Raw genomic sequence first — 27266 nt, 5'->3', positions numbered from 1 at the left:
AATAGTACATCGAGGCCTACGTTTTGAAATACTTTTGTTTTCAAGAATTACTTCCTTTCTTACAGGCAGTGTAAGACTGCATACTACATTTCTGTGTGAGCGGTCACGCAGTCACCCAGCCATCAGAACTTACATGTTGTTATGTGAACTTTATTACATCCCAAGTTCAGACACCTTTAAAAGCTATGCAAAAAGGGTCTATTTTGAATTGCGCAGACAAATGTCTTTACACGTTTCATATTCTGGGAAAAAGAGGACTGAATAGTAAATGTTAATATTCATCCACTGTTACGCACAAAGTACAAGTCAGTTTGTTTTTTGTTTTTTTATTTTTACATTTTCAGCCTAGTATGATGTTTTTAGCCATGCCTATATAATTGCTGAAAGGCATTAAATGCACATTTGGGACATTGCTGTATTACAGAAGACCTGCTTATCTCACGATTAGAAGTATAAACCTATAAATGCAATATTAGTTTTCACTATAATGGTGCACTGCAGACAGACGTTAAAAGTCTGCATTCATTTGAATCCATTAGACGATCCCTGTAAATATCAACAATGATATGAGAAAACTCCCCCCCTCCCCCACACAGAAAACTGCATCTCCTTAAATTTATTAGCGGAAATTATAATTAAATTAAAAGGAGATCATTTCACATAATCTACCACGTCTAAACAAATGGATTAAAAAGCAGTGCGGCCAGCTGTTATCCTGGGCAATGACAGCGTTTTTTTTTCAGAAGCGCAGAGCAATGATGATGTCACAAGACGATCCAACTCTGAACAGCAAACCCACCAGAGAAAGGAAAGTTAGAAAAGAAACGGGAAAAAAAAAAAAAAAAAAAAGCACAAGAATACTGCACAAAATGCTGCAAAGTATGCTTTTTGTATTCAATGTCACCCACATTAAAGAGGGAATTGCTCATGTAAAACGTGGACAGTGGACAGGTGGATTGGGCATATCGAAAACCCTCCGCCTATCCTCATAGTCATCTGTGTCAGTAGAATCATCGTCATGTAGAAAGCAATGGTTGTAGTTTTCTTCCTGAAACAAAATCCAAAAGAAAAAGCAGTAGGTTACTCTTACTATAAAATAGACAACTTAAAGAGGAATGTTTAAAAAGCACTTCTAAATTACATGGTCACAAATACAGCACTTGGCATGGAGTAAAACAGATGCGAACATTCTTGTATATTCACTCAAGTGAGAATTGTTGCAAATTCAATGTGAAAAAAAAAAGTCACATTTTAGACGTAAAGGGACAATATAATCACCATAACTACAGCTTAATGTAGTAGTTTTGGTGAGTGTAGTCAGGCCCTGCAGGCTTTTTGTTGTAAACATTGTCTTTTCAGAGAAAATGCAGTGTTTACATTAAAGCCTTGGAGGTGCTTCCTGGGGCAGTGCTGCACATTCAGCATCTCCACGCTCTGCATTGGATCAATGCATCTTATTGTGGGAAAGCACTGGATTGGCTGATATTAATACTGTTTATGTCAGTAACAGTGGCAGATAGGGGGCGGGGCCAACACCTGCAGATCTGTGGAGGCCTGGAAATAAGTTAAGTTTGAACCCTTTCTAAGTGGGCAGGGAGTGGGAGGGGAGGGCAAGTCACCTAAATGTTGTTTCAACACTAGAGTCAGGAATACATGTTTGTTTTCCTAACCGTATAGTGTTTCTTTAAATAAAGTTGGAAGCTTAGCCGACTTGGAGAATATTTCCAATTTAGCAATTTTATTTGAAATACACTTTGAATTCTCACTATATCAAATAACCCTAAAACAAAGACATTCAATAGGTTTGCCAGCTTTGAAATCATACAATTTCATCCAAATCTAACTTTCAAGATAATGCTTAAAAATCTGTCTCCAAGCGAAACAGAGAGACATGGGGCTTCCGTGGTCTATTTCCCCCTTTACTTCCCCCTTTCTTCCCTAGTTGCCCGATCCCCATGTTTTCCCCCTCCCCCACCCCGTACTAAACCCACGGTTGTGAGGGAAAGACAAACCTGACAAGGAGCACGACCAAGGTCTAAAGGTTAGGGAAGGAACTCCCACAAGTATGAACAACGGGCTTTGCTCCTAAATGTATAAGATATGTATAAGATCGATGTACCTCAACTGCTTACCCTCCCCCTTTTTCCTTTCTGTACCCCAAACACGTTCTATGACAAAATAAAAATTGTCAAATTGAAAAAAAAAAAAAAATCTGTCTCCAAGCAAAGAGTGAAAAGTTGCATGGAGTTCTAAGTGAACTACATGCCAGTATTTAGCTGTAACTTGCTGCCAAATCATCTCTGGGCAAATATATATTTGTAGTTTAATCTGTCACGGCTAATTACTGATAATAATAGATAGATCGGTGAACACTAAAGCATAGTCTTCTCTAAAAAACACTATTCTTCAAAAAAAAGTTAAACCAAAAGACATCAAAATAGTCTCATAAAGAGCATTTTTACAACTTCGGGAAAATGACCTCGACAGAGACAGAGGTGGTTTCTGAGGATGTAACTCATGTGGTGGGATTGTGAGCTGGTTGCCGACTTATAAGAAAAAGGTACTTTTATTTGTGATTACATTTACAGCTCCCCTAAACCTCCATTAAAAAGGTTGGTTTACTCACCTTTCTTTCCAGCGCCGTTTGGGTCTCCTCGCGACTGACCCAGCCCCCACTAAAGCCTTCTTGCCTGAGATCATCAAATTTGATAATCTCAGCCAATTCAATGCTTGCCCATAGGAAAGCATTGGGAGTCGATTGCATGCTGCACCGATCAGCATCTTGTCATAGAGATGCATTGAATCAATGCATTTGTGTGAGGAACATTCAGCGTCTCCATGAAGTGCATGGAGATACTGAACTTCAGTGCTGCACATTGTGCAGCACTGACCCAGGAAGGACCTCTAGTGGCCATCTGAGTGACTGCCACTGAAGTTGTTCCTAGGCAGTAATAGAAACACTATATTTTCCTTGAAAAGGCAGTGTTTACATTAAAAAGCCTTCAGGCACAGACAGACACCATAACAACTACATTAAGCTGTAGTTGTTCTGGTAACTATAGGGTCCCTTTAAGATTTAAGATAAAACAAAGCCATATGTTGCCTGTCAAACACCTTTATACTAATCATTTCAACTTGTATCCAATTACACGTAAATTATATAAGATTTGTAATGCAGAAAAAAATCTACTGGGGGGGGGGGGGGGGGGGAGGGAATGGACAGTGAGAATCTCCAAGCTAAACTCACATTTATACATGACATGGAAGAGTTGACTACGAAATGAAATAGGAAGCAGGCAACTCATGAATAAAGCGTGGTACCTACAGGTGCTGCACAGAGCGTATCCCGTGTCAGACTTTCTTGACAAACTTAAAATCCTATAGTTTCAGACAGTGGTGATTATGTATAATTAGAAATGTCTACCTGTATGACTTTTTTTTTTTTTTTTTTAATGAGTATAATGATTTTTTTTTTTGTTGTTACACAAGTTATTACTACATCTTTCAGAACCCACCCCTCTCCATCGATACATTAAAAAAAAAATTTTGAAAAAAATTTAGATTACGGATTTCTTTTTTAATACAATTAAAATTTGATGCCATTAATGGCTTTAGATTGTTCAGGTGGAGAAATAATGGATATTTGGAAGGTTGACATTAAGGACTGCTCTAATGTCAAATGCTTCTCTTTTTCCTTTGACCCTTATTGGAGCTGGATGGTAACGTAGGGACATCTGTAAATGTTTTTCCTGTTTTGCAGAATTGAATTGCCTGTAAATGATATGCCACGGATGTGGGACATAAAATAAGTTGTACTTGACTCTTACTCCTAATAAAAATATTTACGCAAAAATATATATTTTATAGTGTCAATATTTGCATTTTTCTAGACTAGTTTTCATGGCGATTCCAAGTTAGTAGTAGGAATAATTAAGACAATTCAACAGTCTCTAAAGAGAACTAAGTAGACAGCATGTAATCTCACCAGACAGACAGCTTATATCTCTGTGCAATCAGTGTGGCCATGCCTGTAATGATAAAATGAAAGGGTGTGATTTATCAAAATGCCATGTTCTGAAATATGGTGCAAAGTACTAAGAGCGAGTCCATCACCATGGAAACCAGTGGTACCCACAGACACATTCCATTGGTGACTCCACACCTTACACCTCTTTGCCGACTTTTCAGAACAAGCCACTGTTCTACTGCAGGTTATTTTACATGCTAGTAAAACTAGGAGGAGGATATATAGCTGCTAGTATACACCTACCGGCATCACTGACATTTATTTGGCTGTAATAGTAGTGAGCATACAGCTGTACTTCAACAATACTGCATGTGCATAAACAGCCAGATTGGTTTCAGTGTGTGGCACTTAATAGCATTGCTATGTCAGTGTAGATGTTCAATGGGAAAGTTCTCCTCAACTGTCTTTCAAAGAATACAACAGTGAAAGCCTTGCCCAATGTCTGCGTGCACTATTAGTGGTGGTAGTCCATCTCCCACTTATTTCTATAGGAGAACCAGAATCAGATGGTAGCTACCAGCCACTTCCTTTTTGAGTTTTTTTTTCCTCACCCTTCTTTGTTTCCAGAGGGTGGATCAGAGCCAAAGTACACCAAACACTTTAACATGATAAAAACAAAACAAAAAACGGTAAACTGAAAAGTTGATGGTAGTGCGCTCGCCATCAGATTTACCAGCGCGTCCTGAATTAAAAAGGAACAACTAGTGAATCCATCATGATACTTACAGTTGTAATAGTAGACACTTTGAAAGCAGGGCACTTCATGTGGAACCGGGGAATGGCAACAGTGAAGACTTCTGATTTCTTATGCACGCGGTGGAATGTATAGTATCCCTCCATGTAGCCAGACGTTGTGGAGAAGGTGGTGCAGCTTGTATATTCATAAACACGGCCTGCTCTGAGCTCGGGGTAATCCCCTGAAATAGCACAATTACAGAGGAAATTATTACTACCAAGGTGCCACACAAAGCTTAATGGGTTACGCAATAGTAGCACAGACCTACTAAATCTCTATCTTTACAAAGGGGATGTTTTGGGCCCAAATCAGTCTGTTCCTCTCATCTGATAACTCAAAAATATTTATTGTGCTCGGACATATAGCAGAGTTTCTCAACCATAAACTCACAGCAATGTGTCTTTAAACTGCAATATGTGTATTTAGAATTAACTTGGAGAAAATTACATTGTCCGCTAGAGCACTGTCTTTAAACCACTGTGCTGCACACCGGTGTGGTGTACACAACTCGTAATTAGCAATTTGTAAGCTCTACAGATTACTTTCAAAACACAGCACAGATAACACCGGCTGAAGCAATATAAATATATATATATATATATATATATATATATATATATATACACACACACACTCTTTTGATCCTGAGTTAAGTCCTACATGTGGACTGAAACGTGGATTTTATTTAGCATTTTTGGATTTTATGAAGACCGTGAGGGCAGCCTTATTTTTGGAAATAAATCAATCAATCTATATATATCTATATCATGTATTCCCAATGAGACCATTACTCTAAACAGGATATAGTGGTTATTTGATAAGCAACATTTTAAATATAGGCCAAAACAGAGTAGTGGCAGAACATGATTTTTTTTTCTTCATATTTTACCTCTAGGCCTGAAATCGTATTTTGTATTCGACATGTATGAAGCCATCATTACCTACTACTCCTGGACCTCGGACCTCTTCAACATCCCCCTTGGCATTTGTTATTCTCCAGTAGCGGCTGTCAAGTTGACACGCTTTTTCAGGCAATGCATCTGCGGACATTTCAAGCCTACCAGACATAAAACATTTTTTTTTTTTTTTTTTTTTTTTTTAACAGGTAAAAGGAACTTCTAAATTGAATATAATAGAGAGGGAAAAAAAAAAAACGGTAACCCTACAGTTATTCGCAACATTAATTTAACATTAACCAGGCAGGCGGAATGAAGAAGAGGTAAATTACAAGGAAGGAGACTGGCATTCCAGAAAAAGGAATTACAATAATGAGGATACAGTTCCTTTAGCTTGAAACTAGTAGATAAAAGACCGTCATTTAGAAGGAAAGAGGGCCTAGGTAAGTTAGCTACCGTTTAAAGAAAAAAAAAACATAAATTTTACTTACCGTAAATTTCTTTTTCCTGAAGATTAGAGGCAGTGCTTATACCACAGGGGATATCCAATCTGGAGGGAAAAAACAGGCAGGCAAATCTCCAAACATTTAAACCCTCCCCTAATTACCTCCTTTCCCATAAGTAGCAGCTCCTCCTGATCATACCCAGAAAATACATAAGCCAAATAGCTGCAAAATTACTGAGTTTATTAGAAAAAAGGGGCGGGAATGTAGCACTGCCTCTAATCTTCAGGAAAAAGAAATTTACGGTAAGTAAAATTTATGTTTTTCCCTTCAGATTAGAGGCAGTGCTTATACCACAGGGATATAATAAAGCAGATCCTGAGGGCGGGTTCATTTCACTACAGCTTGAAGCACCTTGCGCCCAAAAGCAGCATCCTCCGAGGCCAGTATGTCCAACTTGTAGTGTCTTGAGAAAGTATGGAGAGAGGACCAAGTAGCAGCCGAACAAATCTGAGAGGGAGATGCAGCTGCTCGGAGAGCCCAAGACGTCGAAACCGCTCTAGTAGAGTGGGCCTTTATAGGGCCTGGATGTTCCATGCCATTCTTGGAATAAGCCAACAGAATACAATCCTTCAGCCATCTAGCCAGAGAACTCTTCGAAACCTTCATGCCTTTCCTAGTGCCTCTGAATAGGACAAAAAGACTATTATCCTTCCTGAAGGATTCCGTAGATTTTAGGTATTGTAAAAGACATCTCTTTACGTCTAGGCAGTGAAATTTGCTTTCCAAGGCATTAGATGGATTCTGACAAAAAGTCGGTAAGACCACTTCCTGGTTGACGTTCGAAACCGAAAAACTTTAGGTATAAAAGAAGGATCGAGCTTTAGAACCACCTTGTCCTGATGGAAAACTAAAAAAGGAAAATTCGCCCGAAGAGCTTGAATCTCACAAATTCTTTTAGCTGATGTAATAGCCACCAAAAAGACAGTTTTTAACGAAATAATCTTCAGGGAAGCTTCCTCCAATGGTTCAAAGGGCGGCTCACAAAGCGCTGAAAGAACCAAGTTAAGATCCCAGGGAGGATAGGTTTCCCTAACATAGGGCACCAAACGAGTTAGAGCTCTGAAGAACCTCGAAATCAGAATATTAGAGGCCAAGCATCTGAGGGAGAAGAAACTGATAGCAGAAACCTGCAATTTCAATGAAGCAGGTTTAAGACCTTTAGCAAATCCCATCTGAAGGAAACTTAGAATCTTCTGGATGGATGCGGAAACAGGGTTGACTTTAAATCTACAACACCACTGACAGAATATCTTCCAAATTCTAGCGTAGATCTTTGAAGTAGATTCCTTGTTAGTTGCCAACAGGATCTTTATCACTTCAGTATCCAGACCGTTGCTCTCTAGAATCTGGCGTTCAGAAACCAGGCCGTCAAATGGAATCTTCGAAGGGTCGGCAGAGGCACCATGGCGTCCTCTAGTATTTCTCTTGAAAGTGGGAGCTTCCAAAATGTGGCCCCTGGAAAATTCAGGAGAACCGAGAACCAACTTCTTCTTGGCCACCATGGAAGGATAAGGATAATACGTACACTTTCCAGTCTTACTTTTTGAAGTATTCTGGGAATAAGCACTACTGGCGGAAAGGCATAAGCCAGGTTGAACTTCCATGGAACTGACAGGGCATCTATGATATCCGGCCTGTCTGTTGGATTTAGGGATGCAAAACGTCCTGTCTTCCTGTTCATTCTGGAAGCCATCAGATCTATCTCCGGAACACCGAAGCGGTCTGTGATGAACTTGAAAGTTCTGCATGACAGGGACCAATCTGCTTGTTTCAAATGATGCCTGCTCAGGGCATCTGCCACCACATTGAATTTCCCTGAAATGTGAACTGCTGAAATTGACATCAGGTGCACTTCTGGCCACAGCATGATCATTGAACAAAGGCTTTCTAACTTTGTTGATCTCGTACCTCCCTGTCTGTTCAAATATGCCACTGTCGTTCGATTGTCTGAGCGGATTTGAATATGTCGATCTTTGATAAGCATCTGAAATGCCAAGAGTGCCATCCACACGGCCTTTAATTCCCTGAAGTTCGAGGAATTTTTCATATCCTTCTCTTGCCAGGACCCCTGCTTCTTGATGTCTCCCAGATGGGCCCCCCAGCCATGGGCAGAGGCGTCTGTCGTAATTATAGTGAAGGACTTCATCCGGAATGACAGACCCTCGTGCAGGAATCGAGAAGATGTCCACCACTGCAGACTTCTCAAAGTTAGCTTGTTGAACCTCATAAGCCCATCCAGGCCGAGTTCCTGTCGATTCCAGACTTGCAGAATGTTTCTTTGTAGAGGTCTCATTCTGGATTTTGCCCAACCGACTGCCGGGATTGAGGCTGTAAACAGACCCAGTAAGCCCATGGCTTCTCTGATTGAAAACACAATTTTTCTTCTGAGATTCCGAATTAATCGCTTGATTTTTAGTTACTTCTCTTCTGGCAGGAATATCTTCATTGCGATAGAATCCAAAATCAGACCCAGGAACTGGATCCTTTGAACTGGCACTAGTTCCGATTTGTTGAAATTTATTAGCCAGCCATGCTTTTCTAGCGATTCTATCGCTGTCCCCAGGTCTAGCTGTAGTTGACCTTGGGACTCTGCAATCAACAGCCAGTCGTCCAAATACGGAATGACAGAGATGCCCATACCTCTTAGAAAAGCTGAAACGACTACTAGCAGCTTTGTGAATACCCTGGGTGCTGATGACAGGCCGAAAGGTAATGCTCTGAACTGGTAATGTTTGATTACTGATCGGCAGCACACAGCGAACCTAGAAGACTTTTGCTGGATTCTGCTATGGGCACATGAAGATAGGCATCTTTTAAATCCAGGGACGCAAACCAACTTTTTGGATGAATAAGCAGAGTAGCGGACTTTATTGTTTCCATGAGGAACTTCTTTTTGATAATCCACCTGTTTACGGCTTTTAGATCTAAAATGGGTCTGAACGAACCATCTGGCTTTGGAACCAAGAAAAGTCTTGAATAGGTGCCCCGAAAACTTTCCTTGAGAGGAACTTCTTCCACCACTCTTTTCAGTAATAGAGTCGATACTTCTCGCATCAGAGAGAGTTCCATCTCTAGAGAATGAACCTCGGAACATAGAAACATTTCCATTGGGGCTTGTGATAATTCTAGAGCGTATCCGTGTTTTATCACTGTGAGAACCCAGCGATCTGATGTTGTTCCTTTCCAGTGCTCTAGGAAGTGACTCAGCCTTCCACCCACAGGCCTGGCGTCATAACTTTTTATTTCTTCTGTCAGAAAATCTTTCCTTCTTCCTATAATCAAAGGCTTTTTTATGCTGACCCCTGAAATAGTTTCTACGAAAGGAACTTCTAAATGAGGGAAGCGACTCCGCTTTACGTCTTCTAAACTGCTTCTTAAATGATTCCGGTAAAGCTTTCCTTCCTTCCTTCATCTGTTTTAACAATTCATCCAGTTTTGAACCAAAAAGTCTTCCTGGTTCAAAGGATAGGTCACACAGTGAATTCTTAGATGCTGTATCTGCTGACCAATTTTTGAGCCAAAGCGCTCTTCTGGCGACTGTTGAAGTACCTATACTCTTGGCCGAAATTTTTAGGCTTTCTGCAGACGCATCTACCAAAAAAATCAGATGCCATCCTGATATTCTTTAATAGCTTTACCGGGTCTTCCTTAGTTTCTCCCGTATAAACTTTTTCTAGTTCTTCCAACCAAAGTCTTTGGGCCTTGGCAACAGATGACCCCGTAATCAAAGCTTTAGCTTGGGCTGCAGAAGATATGAACAACTTTTTTAAGGAGGAGTCAATGCGTTTGTCCATGACATCCTTGAGCCCGCTTGTGTCTCCAATCGGTAAAGTAGTTTTCTTAGAGATTTGAGCAATAGGAACGTCCACTACAGGGACCGTATCCAGCTTACAGTCTTGTTCCGATGCTAAGGAAAAAAGAGTTTTAAAATGTCTAGACAGAAACGGCTTGTGACTAGGGAATTTCCACTCTTTTAAAATCAATTCCTTAATCTGTGGGAGAAAAGGAAACACTTTGGACTTTTTCCCTGTTTCCTCAATTCCAAAAATGCACTGCACTTCTTTAATCAATTTCCCAATTGCTTCATCTGGGAAGGCAAACTCCTCATCTGAAGAATCACCACCTGAAATTTCCTCATACTCAGAACCACTAGTTACTGAACTAGTATCAGAAGCTTCCCAAGATCTCAGTCTTTTCTTAGCATGTTTTACAACTTGCGAATCTTGGGCAACCGAGGCCTGGACTGACTGTAATGCAGCCGACTGCATATCCACAAATGTTTGCTGCATACTATGTTGCAACCAGCTGAGGAAAGTAGACATTTCTGTTCTTTTTGCTTCCTCTGAAGCTTCTTTAGAACACACTGAGCAAAGTTTCTTTTTATAACCATCTGGCATAGGTTGGCTACACACAGAGCAGATTAAATGCTTGGCTTTAGATGAACATTTCCCCTTTTCAGCAACTTTATCCAAATTTTCCGGATTAGACATACTGAAAAGAGAAAACAAAAAAGGGAAAACAATCAAATTTTTCTCCTTATCGATTCAGGCTAGGACCCATTTAATTAAAAACTTAATCAGTCTTACCTTAAATGGCCTGAGAGTGTGTTGGAGGGCAGGTGAGATAACACTCTTTACAACCGATCTGAGAGCTCCTGGCAAACAGAGGTTGCTGCTGGTAAATGCTCATATAAGTCCTGAAACCAAAGAACGCCCAGTTCAAATTTGGCGCCTGAATCAAGGTTCGCATTGCGCATGCGCATAGCGCTCCGCGACTCCCTAGTGGAACGCAACGCAACCTGTGTGTGCGTTCCACCGCAGGACTTCCCAGCCGACGCACGCCTGCGTCCTTCGTCAGACCGGCACCTGGCACGGCATTAGACGGCAACATAAAACTTGAGGGACCACGCCGTCCGGCGTGTTAAAGGCTACTTACCCGGACATGAAGGAAGCAGTGCCCCCAGAGCCTCAGCCCTTCTCACCTGCTTCCTGGAGAACCTCCTGTCTAACCTCCCCTGCCGGAGGCAGGCAAAGAACTGGGTATGATCAGGAGGAGCTGCTACTTATGGGAAAGGAGGTAATTAGGGGAGGGTTTAAATGTTTGGAGATTTGCCTGCCTGTTTTTTCCCTCCAGATTGGATATCCCCTGTGGTATAAGCACTGCCTCTAATCTGAAGGGAAAAAAGTAAGTTTCAGTAGTTAAATCAATGCTTCTGTTTTTTAAAGTAAACACTATTAATCAAATCCTAATTATAGATTGAAATCTAACTTTTCTGCTTTTAGATGGAAACGCACAGGTTTATTTGCAAAGACCATGAGAAACTGGGATATCTCCCATAACAAATTCAGATTTTTGTAGTTGAATAAGGAGAGTACATGGGTAAGTGCACTCCATTTAATGTACCACTATACAAAAGTAAATATAGGAAGAAATTAAGTAGCAGTGTGCACCTTTGATGTGGATCATGACGGATGGGTTCTACGGTTTACAGTAAATTAAATGCCAAAGTTTTTCTTACACCAATCGTTCTAGGTACTGTAGACCGCACTTCCCATCATGTATTAGTACACAGCAGAAGTTGTCTCACATTTACCCTGTTTCCTCCAACTGCCTGAAAATTATCTAGAAAACACATGGAGGAACTGCACCTAAAGCTTTCTTGCACCTAAAGCTACAATAAGCAGTTATGTGTATTTTGCTTATAGTCTCCCATTAACAGTGGATGTCTGAATAGTGCTCTGATAAGTGTATCTTGTTGATCTGACCACTGGCATTTGAATGGTCACCTTGAGTACACTCACATGGCATGATTACATGCAGGATGTCAGTCTTTCTACTCACCTGATTCTGTAAGTAAAGAAGTAATGCGGCGGGTGTATGGAGCTCAGTTCGGGGAGGAAAGATGTAGACACCGACACAGAGATCTCATCAGTAACTGCCACACAGTCTCTCTCATGTTCATACCTGGAAGACGAGCACATGTGTGTAAGAAGCATCTCCTGCACACAGAAAATTAGGCAGCAGACTACAGGGGCATGCGAACAAACCCAACCTAGTATGTTAAACCGATATTAAGAAGTTTAAATTAGGAAGAGTCAATGGCTCATATGCCAGCAATTCTCAGCCAAGGACGTCTGGACAGCGACCGGTCCTTCTATAAAGGGTGTTGTGCACCATCGCCACTTTCCAGGAGGGCTTAAACTTGCAATTTATTATTTTCCCTCTGCAGATTTCTTTTACACTAATAAAAAAAAAAAAAAAAGAAACCTGCAAACTCTTCTCCCCCCTTCCCCCCCCCAAAAAACACTGTTTTGAAAATAATCAAATAAAAATCTGCTTAAATAAATCCCCTTGATATATCGTGTGTTTTTTTTATGATGGAGAAGTGGCAATTATTTTATAAATACGTACATTTGTAAATTGCGGCACAATATCTCTCCTACTATAGTATTTAGTTGTTTTTAGTGAAACCACAACAAAGCACTTTAATGTTTCATAGCTACAGAACATCCTAAATTCCATGTCAAAAAAGAAATGAGATCAAGGTTCGTCAACTGGCCATTTGTAATAAAGCTTAACCTGATTTTGTCTATTCTATAATAGTGCTTACTGGTCTCTATTCCAGTCATCTTTATTCTATTTGATAACTCTACTTAGGTGTTGGAGAAGCCTTATAAGGCTAGTACTACTATTCACATGAGGAATTTGATTCTTTGTTTGTTACATTTACAGGAGTAGATTTATTTGTTACACTTTAGTGATACGGTTATATTTTCAGGTAGAACATCTATTTCACTTGCGTGAATAGTGTGCTCTCCAAGCGTACTGGAAGATAAAAATAAAAGATATTTCCACAATGCAATATGGAAAATAATACTAAATTGCAATGGCTCTGGTCCAAGCCAGCTACGTAGGAGTCTCCGAACAACACGCTCAGCCACTCGGTTTTAGGGGATAGGAGTGTTAAGAGCACTATAGGGCCAGGAACAGAACATGTATTCCTGACTCTACAGTGTTAAAGCCACAACCTAGCCGCTCCCTTAAGCCCCCTTTGCCTACCTAAATATAGTAAAATTTTACTTGTATTCAAGTCAGTAACTGCTGGCTCTGCCTCTGACCTGCCCCGGTTTGCCGTCATCAGCAGAAGTGGTGGTCTGAGCCAATCACAATGCTTCCCCATAAGATTGGCTGAGATTGTCAAGGAGGCAGATCAGGGGCAGAGACAGCACTTGTCAAATACAACCCTGACCAATCAGCATCTCCTCATAGAGATGAATTGAATCAATGAATCTCTATGAGGAAAGTTCAGTGTCTGCATGCAGAGGGAGGAGATACTGAATGGCAGTACTGCTTACTCTGCAGCACTGCCCAAGGAAGCAGCTTTAGCAGCCATCTAAGGAGTGGCCAGTCAAGTTATTACTAGGCTGTAATGTAAACACTGCATTTTCTCTGAAAAGTCAGTGTTCACAGCAAAAAGCCAGAAGGGGATGATTTCACTCACCAGAACAAATTCAATAAGCTGTAGTTGTTCTGGTGACTATAGTGTCCATTTAAGTCTTTATTACAGCATGTGTGAGTGAGTAATTATCCACAATTTTACGTATGGCCCTGCTAGCATACACCACCAGATGCCCACAAATCTGTAGGTAAACAATGGAAAGTCTTGTCTCTAAGTTTCAACCCATTTTAAAATGATGGTCCTAACCTTTAAGGACCAGTGATAGTTTGTGCTACCATAGCAATCTCTCCTTTAAGTATTCTTTTCCATGACGACCAAACATCTTTCTGCATTAGATTGTGATAACTTGTGAGAGCGACATTTAGTCCTTGAGTAATTAACACTGCAGCTCTAGAGCCAGATTCCACCAGGCAGCCTGAAGATTCCCTTCCAGAAACAGATACAAAGAAGCTGTTTAAAGGAGGTGTTCAGTTCACACTACCTGAAGACCTGGTCCCTGATGATTGGATAGTAACCTGAGACAACACGTTCCACATAGGATGTGAACCACTGGGAATATGAAGTACCTAACAGAACAGAGAAGACATGGTTTCAGTTAAATGAGAAATGTTAGTACCATCGTAGGGCCACATTCTTTTCAGCCCAGTTAGATAAAAAACGGGAATTTGGAAATGTGAGACCAGAAAACACTATGAAAACCACCCATTACAGACAAACAATCTGCTGAAATATACAAAAAATACATTAAATGTACCCTACCTGTAATGAACAAGTCAATGACATGAGGGCTGTGTGCTGTCTGATCCTAAACAAAGAACAAAAAATATTTATTACAAATCCAAATTTTATCTCGCATTACAATCAGATTTACCAAATTGCAATTACAGGCAGTCTGGAGGGTTGAAAAACTGAACGTCTAAAAGCGTGACAAAATTTACATATTAAACATGAAAAAAAAACGAGAAAAAAAAAAAAAGACACTTCACAATATATTTTAACACTATGGTCAGAAACTGTCATCGTCATTTACTCCCACAATTCCCACTGACACCAGAATTTTGGATATTTCTTATTTTACCCAGCAAAACTTATTTTGACTTCTAGCAGCGGTGGCTAGGAGAACCTTACACAAAGTCGAAGCAACCTATCCCTCTACTTGTTCAAAGAAACAATTTCCTGCATTCAAAATGGGCTGGATTAACATCCAAGGGCCAAAAAGGGTGTTCAGAGTTGGAAACCTTACATCTTAACACTGGACTCGTCTCTCCAACAGCAGATCAAAGATTCTTTAGAACTGACCCCATGGTTCACGGGACGGTCTGCCTCCCTTGCAAAGTAGCCAGTACACAGCAGTTCTATACCCCCACCCACCACTTCACCTTTGACACATGGATGTCTGTTTTGCATTGTATGTTTTTGTTTCTGGTTTCATTATATAGGCTAGTTGGCACTCCACTCATCTTGTTCCCACAGTTTTGGCTGAATTTCTGGATCTGTGAAATGTCACTGGCTTGCGAGCCACCTGCATGGGTCTAAATTTCTGTTATCTAAAAATCTAATCCATAGATCATTAGAACATTAAAAGCACCTGCCTAATATTGTTTAGTAATATCCGCCCCATGCTGCAAAAACAACTCTGCTTAATCGAGGCATACTGAATGTGTCCTGTGGCATCTGGCACCAAGACATTAGCAGTAGATCCTTTAAGTCCTGCAAGTTGCAAGGTGAGGTCTCCTTGGATTGGATTGTTGTTCCAGCACATCCCACAGATGCTCAATCGGATTAAGATTTGAGGAATTTGGAGGCCAAGGCAACACCCTGAACTCTTTGTCATGTTCATCAAACCATTCTTGTACAATTTGTGCAGTGTGGCAGGGTGCATTATCCTGCTTGATGATGCCACTGCCATCAGGGAACACCATGAAGAGGTGCAAACAATGCAACAATCTATAGGTAGGTGGTACGTGTCAAAGTAACATCCATATAAATGCCAGGACCAAAGGTTTTCCAGCCGAACATTGCCCACAGCATAACACTGCCTCTGCTGGCCTGCCTTCTTCCCATAGTTCCTCCTGCTGCCATCTCTTTCCCAGGTATATGACGTACACACACCCAACTATCCACCTGATAAAAGAAAATATGATGCATCATACCAGGCAACCTTCTTCTATTGCTCCATGGTCCATTTCTGATGCACACGTACTCACTGAAGGCATTTTCAGCAGTGGACAGGGGTCATCATGAGCACCATTACCAGTCTGCAACCCCATGCACAGACAACAACATCTATATGTTGTGTATTCTGAAACCTTCATACTATGGCCAGCATTAAGTTTTTCAACCATTGGAGTTACAGTAGCTCTTCTGTGTGATCGAACCAGAAAGACCAGCCTTTGTCTTTATGTGCAGCAATAAGGCTTGGGCACCCATGAGAAAAAAAAAATAAAAGGAAGTAAAGTCTCTATATGTCCTCCAAATTATGAGGGCCTAACCCTATATGAATCCAACAAAAGTAAAGTTACATAAGGAACCAGGGTATTTGGAGTAGGGATCGACTGATATTGGGTTTTTTAGAGCCGATACTGATAATCTGTGAACTTTCAGGCCGATAGCCGATAACGTACATTTACCATTTTGAAAAAATAAACTTTCTAAAAAGGTAAATGCACTAGGGATCGACCGATATTGATTTTTTAGAGCTGATACCGATACCGATATTCTGTGAACGTTCAGGCCGATAGCCGATATAATTTGCCGATATTCTGTACATTTACCATTTTGGAAAATAAAAAACTATTTCTAAAGGTAAATGCACAAAATATACATGCCACGTGTAGTGGATGCAGTGTGTGTGTAGCGGATGCAGTGTGTGTGTAGCGGATGCAGTGTGTGTGTAGCGGATGCAGTGTGTGTTTGTGTAGTGTGAGTGGTGTGGATGCAGTGTGTGTTTGTGTAGTGGATGCAGTGTGTGTGTAGCGGATGCAGTGTGTGTGTAGCGGATGCAGTGTGTGTTTGTGTAGTGTGAGTGGTGTGGATGCAGTGTGTGTTTGTGTAGTGGATGCAGTGTGTATTTGTCTAGTGTGTATATAATGAAAGCAGCGTGTCTGTGTAGTGTGCGGGTAGTGTGCGTAAAGTGAATGCAGTGTGTGTAAAGTGAATGCTGTATATACTAAATGCAAAGTGTGTGTGTTTGTGTAGTGTGTGCATATAAGGAATGCAGAGTGTGTGTATTTGTGTTGTGTGTATAGTGAATGTAGTGTGTTTATATAATGCAGAGTGTGTGTTTGTATAGTGTGTGTATATAATGCAGAGTGTGTGTGTAGTGTGCATTATATAAACACACTACACAAACACACTGCATTATATAAACACTACACAAACACACTGTGTATATAATGCAGTGTGTTTGTGTAATGTTTATATAATGCAGTGTGTTTGTGTAGTGTTTATATAATGCAGTGTGTTTGTGTAGTGTGTGTGTGTATATAATGCAGTGTGTTTGTATAGTGTGTGTGTGTTTATGTAGTGTGTGTGTTTGTATAGTTAGTGTGTGTATATAATGCAGTGTGTGTATATAATGCAGTGTGTGTATATAATGCAGTGTGTGTATATAATGCAGTGTGTGTATATAATGCAGTGTGTGTATATAATGCAGTGTGTGTATATAATGCAGTGTGTGTATATAATGCATTGTGTGTATATAATGCAGTGTGTGTATATAATGCAGTGTGTGTATATAATGCAGTGTGTGTATATAATGCAGTGTGTGTATATAATGCAGTGTGTGTATATAATGCAGTGTGTGTATATAATGCAGTGTGTGTATATAATGCAGTGTGTTTGTATAGTGTGTGTATATATAATGCAGTGTGTGTGTATATAATGTAGTGTGTGTTTGTATAGTGTGTGTGTATATAATACAGTGTGTTTGTGTAGTGTGCATTATATACACACACTATACAAACACACTGCATTATATATACACACACACTATACAAACACACTGAATTATATACACAGTGTGTTCGTGTAGTGTATGTGTATAATAATAGTGTATGTGTGAGGGGGCATTTTTTTAAAAAACATTTTTTTTTTTTAATATATATTTAATTATTATTTCTTTTTTGTTGTCCCTTCCTCCCTGCTTGTTTCCTTGCCAGGGAGGGGGGATATGTTAATCCCTGGTGGTCCAGTGGCATTGGCTTAGCTGGGGGAGGGGAGGGGGGGTGGGGTGGGCAGCAAGCGTTTACTCACCTCCCAGCAGCTCCTCCAGCTCCCCAGTGTAAATCTCGCGAGACCCGCGGCCGTCAGAGCTGGCCGCGGGTCTCGCGAGATTTACACTGGGGAGCTGGAGGAGCTGCTGGGAGGTGAGTAAACGCTTGCTGCCCGCCCCCCCAGGACCGCCGGGCTTGTAATGAGCCCGGCGGTACTGGGAGGTATTATCGGCAATATCGGTATCCCTATTGGCCGATACCGATATTGCCGAAAATACCGAATATCGGCCGATTATATCGGTAAAACCGATAATCGGTCGATCCCTAAAATGCACTAAATATACATGCCACATGTAGTGGATGCAGTGTGTTTAGACAGGGGAGCTGAGTGTGTTTGTGTAGTGTGTACATAATGAATGCAGGGTGTGTTTGTGTAGTGTGTGTATATAGTGAATGCAGAGTGTGCGTGTTTGTGTAGTGTGTATAGTGAATGTAGTGTGCATAAAGTGAATGCAGTGAGTTTGTGTAGTGTGTATGTAGTGTGTATATAATGCAGAGTGTGTGTGTGTTTGTGTTTGTGAAGGGATGGAATGTGTGAAATGGGCGGGAGGAGGGGGCCATTTTTTAATTTAAATTTTTAATATTTATAGGTTTTAATATTATTTTTTGTCCACCCTCTCCGCTTGTTACCTGGCCAGGGAGGAGGGCTATGGCATTCCCTGGTGGTCCAGTGGCATGTACTGGGCAGTGGGGTGGACCGTAGCAAGCTGTTACCTCCCAGCAGCTCCCTGTGTAAATCTCGCGGCCAGCGTGCTGCGCGGAGCATTGCCATGGTGACCAGTGGCAACGCTCTGCGGCCACCTCGACTCGCGAGATTTACACAGGGAGCTGAAGGGAGGTAAGTAACAGCTTGCTGCGGGCCACCCCAGGTCCATTACAAGCCCGGCGGTCCTGGTATGTATTTTCGGCAATATCGGTATCTCTATTGGCCGATACCGATATTGACGAAAATACAGAATATCGGTCGATAATATCGGTAAAACCGATAATCGGACGATCCCTAACTTGGAGTGACTTTAATGGATAGAGCTAAGCCGGATAACAGTGGAAGAACATGCCCATACAAACAAGTGTACAAAGTGCCAAGTGAAAAGAATACTCAATTAGATACACCTTCGCAGGCCAATGCTAAAATAGTGGTCTGTGACCGTTAATATATTGCTTGGAATACCATGCGTGGTGTATCTACTAAATTGTACCAATATGCGCCCCAATAAATATATCACTGGTCAACGTAAGAGCTAAGGATACCCAGGAAACACTGTCCGAGGCCCAGACCCCCCAAGGGTAGGAAGGTCTGAGCCCAGAATCCTAAGTTGAAGCTGCTCCTCTACCAAAATAAAATTTACACTAAAACACCATATTCAAAAAGTCCAAAATAAATAACCAAAATAAACTAGAAATCTAAATAAAACGCTTATTTTGATTTTCAGTTTATTTTGGTTATAGGTACCATTAGACCTAGCTCTTAAGTTTGTTTAGAATCAATTTCACAGTTCGCGCTCACTCAGCTGGCACTTTAGATAGGGAGCTCTGAGAGATTCCAATTTGTGCTTCTGATCTATTTATTTAATATTTAGATCAATCGACGGCAATAATGTACCATAGATCTATTTACTGATTTTGGATTTACTGAGGGTCAACAGTGCACTATAGCTCCATCTGTTTAGCAATTAGACCCACCAAGGAGATCTAGACAGCATATCTGTTTTATTGTAATCCGGTTTCCTTTTTCTATCACCAGGCAGATTTGTACGCAATTATTTTCTTGTGGTATTTTGCTACATTTAATAATATGAGTTACAAACTATCCTTCGATCATTACCGACTAGCTTGAGGCTTACCTGATACTTTTTTCTATACTATTAAAGTATCAGGTTGCGTCCTTGCACTCCAGAGTTGGACTTAGTCTATTTTATTGGCTAATATAGGCTGTCAATCTGTCTTCAAGCAGAATCCTAGTGTGTGTAGCGGTACTCTGAGTTTCATCGTTATATTATTCAATAGATAAAGTCCTACATTTTCTCCACACATAGTTTACTTAAGTGGAGCACTATGTGAGATAGTCAGGAGGTGGTTCAGATTATACATCTATCCTTACGATTATCTCTTAGGACGCTCCTCCTCTCCTTTTAACCATTTAGTAGATACACCACGCATGGTATTCCAAGCAATATATTAACGGTCACAGACCACTATTTTAGCATTGGCCTGCGAAGGTGTATCTAATTGAATATTCTTTTCACTCGGCACTTTGTACACTTATTTGTATAGGCATGTTCTTCCACTGTTATCCGGCTTAGCTCTATCCATTATTGTCACTCCAAATATCCTGGTTCCTTATGGAACTTTAATTTTGGGCGCCCATGACGCTGACGCTAGTTCACCTTCCTTGCACCATCTTTGGTAGGTACTAACCACTGCCATTTTGGAGATGCTCTGACCCAGTCATCGAATCATCACTATTTGGCCTTTGTCAAAGTCACTTCAATCGTTTTGCTTGCCCACTTTTAGGAATGGACTGTTCACTTGCTGCCTAATATATCCTACCCCTTTGCAGGTACCATTGTAACGATACAATTAATGTTATTCACTTCACCAGTTTTAATGTTGTGGCTGATTAGTGGATTGTTATTTATTTTAATTTCAGTAAGATTTCTAATACGTCACTATACTAATCCTCCTTACTGGGCACTGATAGAAGATCTCATCGCGATGTCTTCCTTCAGTATTTGCCAAAGCCATGTACTGACTGATCACAGTGTGGATGCAGATGGTTATCGGTAGACAGTAAGCAAGGCCCATCTTGCGCTGGAATCCGTTTTCAGCAGTGTCTATGTCCAGCAAGTTCTCAGATCGATAGTGATTTGACAGAGCCATACTGCCCATTAGCCTGTGAGAACAACACAAAACAATATTGTATTAGACCAGTGTGCAGTCAATATTTTATTATTCAAAAAGTGCCAAGAGCGCTGTACATTGGGTGAACAAAATACAAGTATATTCAACCAGACAAATTTGACTTACAGGAACAAGAAGTGTTTTCAACAGAAAAGGAAGCAGGAATTACCCACAGTATCTTAAATTTACACATATTTACATATACTCGATTATATAAACTGTATGTTTGATGGGCTGGGATTAGTAAGACAAACAGGAGATGTGGCAGGGAAAGGATGTTAACTGGTTAGGTGATATGTCTTCGAGAGAAAGGTTTTTTGTTTTGGTTATCAGTATTTCTAAAAGAACTAAAGCATAGGGAATAGGAGGAAAATTCCAGAAGAAGTGCAACTCTAGAGAAGTCCAATATAATCAAGAGTAGCCTCAAAACAAGGACAGATATGAACTCTTAGGTCTCACCCAGGAACCATAAGCTTCTGTCCGTTGTGAATCCGCAAAGAACACCGATAATCCTCTGGGAGTTTGCAGCCTATTCGGTTTTCCACTGCATCTAGATCTTCGTCACTCACTCCATCTAAGCAAAAGCAAGAACATATTAGCTTTGTTACAGGTAAGGAGGATAAACTATCGATAGAAGTAATTACTACTGCGTAATCACGAGTGTAATAGCTGCACCAATCCCACTATACAAATAAGAGACTTCATCACAAGTGCTATAGGAACACCTAACGTACAGATAGGCAACCGTTTCCGGTCTCAGCTTCGTACGTAAAAGGGATCCAAACAAACTTGGTTTCTATGACGGGACTAATCCTGCTTTATCACAGAGGTAGATATTTCAAGGGACTCAGTCACTTAACTGTGTGAATGACTGTACAGCATCATAAATAAATAAAATACAAGTGTATATAAAACTAGAGGGAAAATTATTTTACAAGTGCTGGCTCAACCAACGAGCTACAATGAAGAAACCATCTGCATATAGCCAGAGGGGCAAAGTGACAACATTATATAAAAATAAATAATGTTTCCACTTTACCTATCCATAAGCACAATTGAATTACACTATACATTTCCGTTTTTTATACATTCACATAGAGATGAAAAAACAAAAAGAAAAACAGATCATATCAAGCATCAGAAACTGGCATGATACGGAACTTTACAATTATAAATGAGACAGAAGAAAGAAGATTATTTCATCTATTTCAAAGTCCCAAAAACGCAAACTAATTCTTAATGAATTGCTTTAGGTGTGCACGTCTCGTACAGAAACACCAAGAAACATTCTACAAAACCTTATATTGGGTCTTATCTCTCATACACCAGAAGCAAAGACGCCCATGGATAGAGACACTCCCCCAAAGTGAAGATTTCAATCTGCTCATATTCTACATTTCTATTTTGGCCAAGTCTAAGCCTGACTCATCTGTTTATGCACACAGTGGTTTAGATTTTATAATATTACACAACCCAATAAACGCCCACGTTCTCACTCACATACAGACTTGCCAAAAAAAGTATCAGAAGAAAAACAACATTTCAGGATGTGATTATTCATCTTCCTCCAACTTAAATGTCTTTAGAAAGAATTGGATTAAAAACGCAAAGTGTCACTTGAGTCATCCAAATCACTTTAACTCAATGAAGTGCTCTGGGTGACATTTCCCTGTCCTGTTAACCCTACAATGTAAAAGACTGCAGTTTTTTTCAAAACCAAATTCAAAAGGGTTAAGTCAGTTGGCAGCCACTAGAGGCGCGAAAACTATCACATGACGTGAAAGCCCTATAGGAGAGCATGGATTCAATGCTCTCCTATGGGGAATGTGAATGGGCGCACGTGAGTTAGGTCCTCTATGAGGAGCACTGGATAGGACCACACTAGAGAAGGACATTGCTCATCTGTGATGTCGCGGGAGGCTGAGAGGTAAGCAGCGCCAAGAAAGTCGCAGAAATGGAAAAGTGCAAGAAGCTCAAAAAATACAACCATACTTCGGTTTCTTATTTCCCTGTTAATTAAATTAAAGATATCAGATTACATACATTTTAAGCCTCTAAATTAAATGGACAGGAGATTATATTCCGATCACGGTTGTTGGGAATTCAATTCTACCAATTCAGCTACTCTGGCTTTACATTTGAAAGTCACTCTGTCAGGGTTACCAAAACGAGAATACAAAGGGAATTTAAAGGCAAAAGCAGCCAGACTGCACAAATTCTCTACGTCAGCTCTGCTTTCAGTGCACCTACTCTGGACTTAAAATGTGAAACTCACTTTGAATTCTAACTTCAGTAAATAACTCTGTGAATGTCTTACAATTCTCGCTTTTGTGAATTATTCTGTAAATATTCGAGAAATTTGTAAAAAAAAATAAATCCATATTTGGATGGATGAACATATCTGCCAATTATTCTACAGGCTCAAAATTTAAAAATGATATCTATAGATAATGAAAAGAATTAGATATATACATACATAAGCCTACAATACAACCAATTCAGATATGCACACTCCAGGTAACTTCATACAGACCGTTCAGTGAGCTGAGCATCCGTGGACATCTTTCTGTAAGAAACCCCTTGAGCGAATCCCACGCGGCCTTCAACGTGGCATAGTGATTTATATATCGGCCCAGGTTGTTGTAGTAATCTATGAATGTTGCCCTCCATTTTTGGTACTTTGGTGCCTTCTTGTTCCTTATAAGAGAAATCCAACACTCATGAAAGACTACCTGCTTTACTGACCCTTCAGAACACAACGTATCTGTCCATCATGCTACATACACTGATCAGCCATACCATTAAAACCACTGACAGGGGAAAGGATTATACCCATACAATGGTACTTGTCAAGTGGTGGGATATATTGAGCAGCAAGTGAACAACAAGGCCTTCAATTTCATGTGCTGGAGGCAGGAAAAATGGGCAAGCAAAAAGATCTGAGTGACTTTGACAAGAGCCAAATGGTGATGGGCTAGATGACAGGGTCAGAACATGTGTTCCCGGTATGCAGGGGTTAGTGCCTACCAAAAGTGGTGCAAGCAAGGACATCCAGTGAACAGATGTCAAGGTAATGGTTGCCCAAGGTAGCGAAGGCTAGTCTGTCTTGTCTGAAAACACAGAAGAGCTACTGTAGCTCAAATTACAAAAATAAATTTATGCTGGCCACGATCGAAAAGTTTTAGAACACATAGTGCATTGTTTGGGCTGCATAGCCACAGACCATTTAGAGGGCCCATAATGACCCGTCCACTCCTGAAAGTGCATTCAATGGGGACATAAGCGTCAGAAATGGACCATGAAACAATGGAAGAATGTTGCATGGTCTGATGAATCACCTTTTCTTTTAGATCGGGTTGGATGGCTGGGGGTGTGTGCATCGTTTAGAAGAGGTGGCAGCAGGATTCACTATGTGAAGAAGGCAGGCCCATGGAGGCAGTGTTCTGCTCTGAGCAATGTTCTGCTGGGAGACCTTGGGTCCAGGCATTTATGTGGATGTTACTTTGACATATATCACCTACCTAGAGATTGTTGCACAATCTCTTCATTGCAATGATGGCAGTGACCACTCTCTGCTGGTTATTGCAACCTGCCACACTGCACACACTGTTCAGGAATGTTTGAAGAACTTGACAAAGAGTTCAAGGTGTTGCCTTGGCCTCCAAATTCCCCAGATCTCGTTCCAATTGGGAGTCTATGGGTTGTGCTGGAACAACAAATACGATTTATGTAGGTCCCACTCGCAATTTGCAGGACTTCAAGAATCTGCTGCTAATGTCTTGATGCCAGATACCACATGACACATTCAGATGTCTTGTGGAGTCCATGCCTCAACACATGACAGCTGTTTAGACCTACACGATATTAGGCAGGTGGTTATAATGTTGTGGCTGATCAGTGTAGACAAATGATGCAACATTATATACAGAAACAAAAGAATGACTTGTGCTCTATCCTAAATCCCTATGCACATTTAAAAAACTGGAGGTTGTTTAGCATCAATCCAATGGCCATTCAAGTGTAAGCTCACCTGTCACGTCAAGGGAAAACCTCTTAGGTGAGTCCTACACTAACAATTCCCCTTGTTTATTTCTGCTAAAAGTTAAACATCTCTAATGTGACAGAAACATGTATTTTTATGAATCCCTACACACTTAAAACAAGGAGTGGGCGGCAGCTCTGTCAATAAATGTTTGCATTTGCTTTTGTATTACACAGCCATGTTGGAGTGCAGCCCTACACCCTACGTTTACCATATTAAGGGATAATAAGTGTGTAGAGTATCATAAAAATACCCCTTTCTGTCTCAATAGCGATTTTAACCGTTTGGCTGAAAAATGATGAGACCCCACAAGTGAGAATCCCCCCTTTAAAGAGTAGCAACATATTTGTTGAGTTCATGGAAAATGTACAGTTTTCCAAAACCCAGCTTAAAAAAAACAAAACAAACAAACGAAAAATAAATAAAAACTTACTTGGCCACCAGCCAATAAATCCGGCAATGTCGCATCCAGAGAGGGTCATGGCTGGACAGCTGGTTTAGCCGTCTGTTGACGAAACTGCAACTGAAATACAAGAAACAGGAAAACAAATATAACTAAATACTTGAAGAGGGGGGCTTACTGCAACATTTAATAAAACTTTTACAAAGTTCACACTTTCCTCAAAAACACTAAGCACAGCAATTTGATTTGTAATATTATGCCTAATGCTAGGTCCACTGCACCTTCCAGCTGTTGTGAGTATTCCAGGGACTCCTACCCATTTTGTACCCCTCTCCTTTCGCATGTGATGAGGTAAAACATGGGAAATTATCCTGGTTCACTTCTAAAAATTAGACTTCTCCTCACAAACACTGTACAATTTATTTATTTTTTCTTAGTATAGCCAGTTAATCCAGACTTCTTTACCCACTCCAAGCACTGTGCCAGTGTATGCAATTTATGCAGTATGTTACAAGACCTTTCACGTGTCTAAATTAATGGTTAGTGGTATTATAATAGAATTATTGCTGCTTGGTTATGTTTATCCAGGATTTGCAATGCCTCTCTATGAGGAGATGCTGATTGGTGAGTTGAAGCGCAGCGTTTTGCCACACATGCGCAATAGCCTCCCAATGTTTTCCTATGGGAACTGAATTGGCGTTGACTAAGATCATCCAGTTGTCAGCCAAAGTGAAGAGCACACTCTTGTTACTTCAAAATAAGCAAGATAACGTCACTTTTTTTTACTTTTTGTATTGCAGACGGGGAGGGTAGTATTGCAGAAAGGGGGCAGGTTATCAGGCAGGGAGGGTAATATTGCAGACAGGGGGCAGGTTAGCATGCGGGGGGGGGGTAATATTACAGACAGGAGGCAGGTTATCAGGCAGGGAAGGTAATATTGCAGACGGGGGGGTTATATTGCAGACGGGGGGGTTATATTGCAGACGGGGGGGTTATATTGCAGACGGTGGGGTTATATTGCAGACGGGGGGGTTATATTGCAGACGGGGGGGGTTATATTGCAGACGGGGGGGGTTATATTGCAGACGGGGGGGGTTATATTGCAGACGGGGGGGTTATATTGCAGACGGGGGGGCAAGTATCAGACGGTGGGGGCAAGGTATCAGACGGTGGGGGCAAGGTATCAGACGGTGGGGGCAAGGTATCAGACGGGGGGGCAAGGTATCAGACGGGGGGCAAGGTATCAGACGGGGGGCAAGGTATCAGACGGGGGGCAAGGTATCAGACGGGGGGCAAGGTATCAGACGGGGGGCAAGGTATCAGACAGGGGGGGGTAATATTGCAGACAGGGGGGTAATATTGTAGACAGGGGGGGTAATATTGCAGACGGGGGGTAATATTGCAGACAGGGGGGGTAATATTGCAGACAGGGGGGGTAATATTGCAGACAGGGGGGGTAATATTGCAGACAGGGGGGGGTAATATTGCAGACAGGGGGGGTAATATTGCAGACAGGGGGGGTAATATTGCAGACAGGGGGGTAATATTGCAGACAGGGGGGTAATATTGCAGACAGGGGGGTAATATTGCAGACAGGGGGGGTAATATTGGAGACAGGGGGCAGGGTATCAGACAGGGGGAGGGGGGTAATATTGCAGACAGGGGGCAGGGTATCAAACAGGGGGGGTAATATTGCAGACAGGGGGCAGGGTATCAGACAGGGGGTGTAATATTGCAGACAGGGGGGAGGTTGTTGTGAAGGGGATATTAGTGGCTAGGACTGCAGCAGTTTCCCGCATGTTATTGTTTTTATTTGTATACAGCGAGCCGGGGACCGTCCATGCCGCTCTCTCCCAGGAGGATATCACACACACAGCCCGTGCTGCCCGTACCTGATGAGATCCCGGAAGTCGAGATAGGACAGGATGAGCAGCAGAGGGTCAGTAGGTAGCTCCCCCAGACAGAGCTCTCCAGCCCCCGCCATCTTGGTGGAGACACAGTGCGCATACGCAGCACGCCCTC

At 41.2% G+C, this 27266-nt stretch overlaps 1 protein-coding gene across 3 annotated transcripts; it reads right to left on the bottom strand.

The window, feature by feature from the left end:
* Positions 1–131: 131 nt before the first annotated feature.
* Positions 132–27266, bottom strand: FBXO3 (F-box protein 3). Of its 3 annotated transcripts, XM_063437393.1 has the most exons (12): positions 27137–27266; positions 25275–25364; positions 23333–23496; positions 21259–21373; positions 20587–20791; positions 14384–14429; positions 14106–14190; positions 12007–12129; positions 5705–5820; positions 4754–4944; positions 3986–4028; positions 961–1048 (listed from the first exon to the last, which is right to left on the bottom strand). In XM_063437393.1, the coding sequence occupies exons 1-11, from the start codon at positions 27226–27228 to the stop codon at positions 4014–4016; spliced, it is 1242 nt and encodes a 413-aa protein (XP_063293463.1). In that variant the 5' UTR covers positions 27229–27266; the 3' UTR covers positions 961–1048; positions 3986–4013. The 3 variants fall into 3 exon arrangements, with proteins under 3 accessions (XP_063293462.1, XP_063293463.1, XP_063293464.1); XM_063437392.1 differs by lacking the exon at positions 3986–4028 and having other exon boundaries at positions 132–1048; XM_063437394.1 differs by lacking the exon at positions 961–1048 and having other exon boundaries at positions 3985–4028.

Source organism: Pelobates fuscus, chromosome 12, assembly GCF_036172605.1.
Source record: "Pelobates fuscus isolate aPelFus1 chromosome 12, aPelFus1.pri, whole genome shotgun sequence".
Classification (NCBI taxonomy): Eukaryota; Metazoa; Chordata; class Amphibia; order Anura; family Pelobatidae; genus Pelobates; species Pelobates fuscus.
The sequence above is the reverse complement of the archived record's forward strand: the minus strand, read 5'-3'. Positions and strand labels throughout refer to the sequence as shown.

Bases quoted from the DNA above. Each gene is read 5' to 3' on its own strand.
- FBXO3 (XM_063437392.1), bottom strand. From the start codon at position 27,228: ATGGCGGGGGCTGGAGAGCTCTGTCTGGGGGAGCTACCTACTGACCCT. The intron at 25,365-27,136 runs GTACGGGCAGCA...CTTGTATTTCAG, and splicing joins GACTTCCGGGATCTCATCAG to TTGCAGTTTCGTCAACAGAC. The intron at 20,792-21,258 runs GTGAGACCTAAG...TTGTTCTCACAG, and splicing joins CAGAAGCTTATGGTTCCTGG to GCTAATGGGCAGTATGGCTC.